General features: G+C 45.2%; 1 protein-coding gene across 1 annotated transcript in view; it reads right to left on the reverse strand.

The window, feature by feature from the left end:
• The window catches only part of DENND2A (DENN domain containing 2A), a 108,394-nt gene that overhangs the window by 6,724 nt on the left and 98,548 nt on the right, over nucleotides 1–3,122 (reverse strand). The window contains exons 19-20 of the mRNA XM_014460822.2: nucleotides 2,277–2,294; nucleotides 1,919–1,981 (exon numbers count right to left, since the gene is read on the reverse strand). Of these exons, the coding sequence (XP_014316308.2) occupies nucleotides 1,919–1,981; nucleotides 2,277–2,294 (81 nt within the window). The remainder of the gene's footprint in view (nucleotides 1–1,918; nucleotides 1,982–2,276; nucleotides 2,295–3,122) is intronic.

The following is a 3,122-nucleotide window of genomic DNA, read 5'->3' on the forward strand; positions in this document are numbered from 1 at the left end:
TAGTCCAGAAAATAAGTCCACACATATATGGTCAATTGATAGTTCACAATGGAGCCAAGAATACTCACTGGAGAAAGCATAATCTCTTTTTAATATATTTTTTAAAAAATTGATTTGAGAGAGAGGGAGAGATGGAAACATCAGGAAATGAAATCACTATGTTGAAGAGGTAACTGCATCCATGTTCACTGCAGCATTATTCACAACAGCCAAGACGTGGAAACAACCTAAGCGTTCATCAGTGGATGAACAGGTAAAGAAAACGTCACACATACACACAGACACAGATACACGTGTACACACACAAAGAGGAATATTATTTAGCCATAAAAAGAAGAAAATCCTACCTTTTGCAACAACATGGATGAAACTGGAGGGTATTATGCTAAGAGAAATAAATCAGATAGAGAAAGACAAATACTGTATGTTCTCACTGATATTTGGAATCTAAAAAAACCCAAAACTTATTAGAAAGAGAGTAGAATGGTGACTGCTAGATGCTGGTGTTGGGGGAAGTGTTGGTCCAAGCTCTAAGATGAATAAGTTCTGGGGCTCTAAGGTACAGCATGGTGACTAAGTTAACAATGTTGTATTACATACTTGAAAGTTATTGAGAGTAGATCTTAAATGTTAATCACTACACACACACACACAAAGGTAGTTATGTGAGGTGATGGCCGTGTTAACTAAACTTATTCTGGTAATCACTGTACAATATATATACATATCAAACCATCATGCTGTACACCTTACGCTTATGTATATGTCAATAATATTTCATAAAGCTCAGGAAGAATATTAATACAGTACAATTACCTTGTGAAAAAGCTTGGAACTTCGTGGCTACACAAGAACTGTTTCCCACTGCCCTACCCTGTAGGGTGGCTGGTGCTGATCAGGGCACGTGGCCAGGGCAGATGACCAGTGGATCAAAGCTGGTTTTACGGCCCTGGCTGGGAGTTCAGTTGGTGAGACCATCGTCCTGATACCCCAAGGTTGCGGTTTTGATCCCCGGTCAGGGCACATACAAGAATTAACCAATGAATTCATAAATAAGTGGAACAACAAATCAATGTCTCTCTCTCTCAAATAAAAACAAACATATAAACAAAAAGCTGGCTTTATTATCTGGGTCTCAGCGTAGGAGAGCCCCGGGGAAGGGCCTCCCTGAGGGCCTTTGGGAATAAAAGTGAGTGGAACTAAGGATAGAAAATGGCATTACCACAACAGACAGAACTTCCTAGCGTGGCAGCTCCAAGTTTAAAAGCAATGCAATAGAATACCCCTAAAGCCTGCCTGTAATGTTCTTTGTAGGAGAGCTGGTAGGAGTTAGACCTCTCTGGCAAATGATAAGTGAGAAAATAATTGTGCATTACTTTCTCTAATAATGAAAGTAGTTTATAATCATTATAGAAAATACATGAAAGTTTGAAAACAATTTAAAGTCACTCATAATCTGTCTCCTTCATTCTCCCACAATCAGCATTAATGTTTTGGTGAGTTTTCCTTTCCAACTTGTTTAGAGACAATATATATATTCTCTTTCCCCTTTAAAAAAAAAAACACGCAAAAAATGTATATGATTTTGCATCCTAATTTCCCCCACTTAATATTATATCATAAACTTTGTTCTCAAATATTTTTTAAAAGCATGTTGAAAAAGACGAGTCTATAGGCAAACCTACGCAAAGATTTTGTTAGAAAACCGTTTTGTGACAGAAGACGTCGGGATCAATCCTTTGCTAAACCCCCCCTCTTTGGCCCCTGCCTTCTGGCTTCTCCTCAGTCCAGCCCTGGCTGGAAATTGGGAATGCCCAGGCCCACCCAGGAGCCTTCGCAGAGCTGGAAAGCTGAGCCCCAAACACCAGAGAGGTAAAAAGAGAGCGAGCAGCGGGCTGAAGCTGGCGTTCTCACTCACCTGTCTGAGGAACCGATTGTTGACGAGGTCGACTACCAGGACCTGCAAGATGAGGAAAAGGAACTATTATTGTCACCAGGGCTTCTGGGATATAGTGATGGGCTCTTAGCCTTTTTCTGTCTTGGCACCAAAGAGGCAGTGGGGGTGGGGTGGAGTGGGCCATTTGTGGTTTCCTGACATTGCCACTGTGGCCACAAGTGATGAAGAAGGGAGGTGGGGAGCAAGGGCTTTTCTGAATCCCATGCTTTCAACACTGCAACTGCAGGCGGGAACATGTGTGTGCCATGGCTGGACTCCCTGCCCTGCTCCCGACTGGCTAAGGCAGAGCCTCTCAGGCTGCTTTCAGTGCATGGGTTACTGGGGTGGGGGAAAGAGGCTAGAGGCCCCACTTGTGCCCCTTCCACTTGACTGTCTCTGCAACCCAGGGCTCTCTCTCCTTTCTCTCAGATACCCAACTGGCCCTGTCATTTCTCTTAATGGGAGAGGAGGGAGAAACCCAGAGCCGTGGATCCAGCTGGAGAGCAAATCCAGCTGCTGGGCTTTCCTTAGTCAGGCTTTCGGATAAAGCACCTTCCCCTCTGTCCCCAGAGCGGGCTGAGACCCAGGGCCAGAACCAGGGCGACGCAGGTGCCGGGCCTTTGCTTGCAGGGCCCTGAGAGAGGAAGAGTGGGGCCTGATGGCCACCGGGTTTCCATAAAGAGCTGGAATATGGGCTCTAACATCCCAGGACCCCGCCCAGGGCTGAAGGGGCTTTTCCTTCTTTCTCAAACACCCTATGGAACTGAACCGAGCCATGTTAGGGATCATAGGGCATCCAAACTTCTTGCAGCTCACGAACCCACACCTGGTTAATATTAATGCGATTTTAGGACCACCTGGGCAATTAGAGGAGCCACATCTGGGACCCAGTTTACTTTCAGGCAGGTGTTCCCCAGGGGTCAGGAGAGAGTGGCATCATCTAGTGCCCGCTATTCCCTCTGTGGCGCCTGGGAGTTCTCACTGCTCCGGGACTGACACTCATAAAGCAGTGGTTCTCAACCTTGGCTGCACATTTGAATCACCGGGGAATCTTTTTAAAATCCCGATTTCTGGGCCTCATCCTCCGGAAATTCTGTTTCTTTGTTATGGGGTGGGGCCACAACATTAGTAACAAAGAAACAGAATTTCCGAGAGGGACGAGGCCCAGAAATCAGGATTTTAAAAA

This window comes from Myotis lucifugus, unplaced genomic scaffold (genome assembly GCF_000147115.1).
Source record: "Myotis lucifugus unplaced genomic scaffold, Myoluc2.0 scaffold_141, whole genome shotgun sequence".
Lineage (NCBI taxonomy): Eukaryota > Metazoa > Chordata > Mammalia > Chiroptera > Vespertilionidae > Myotis > Myotis lucifugus.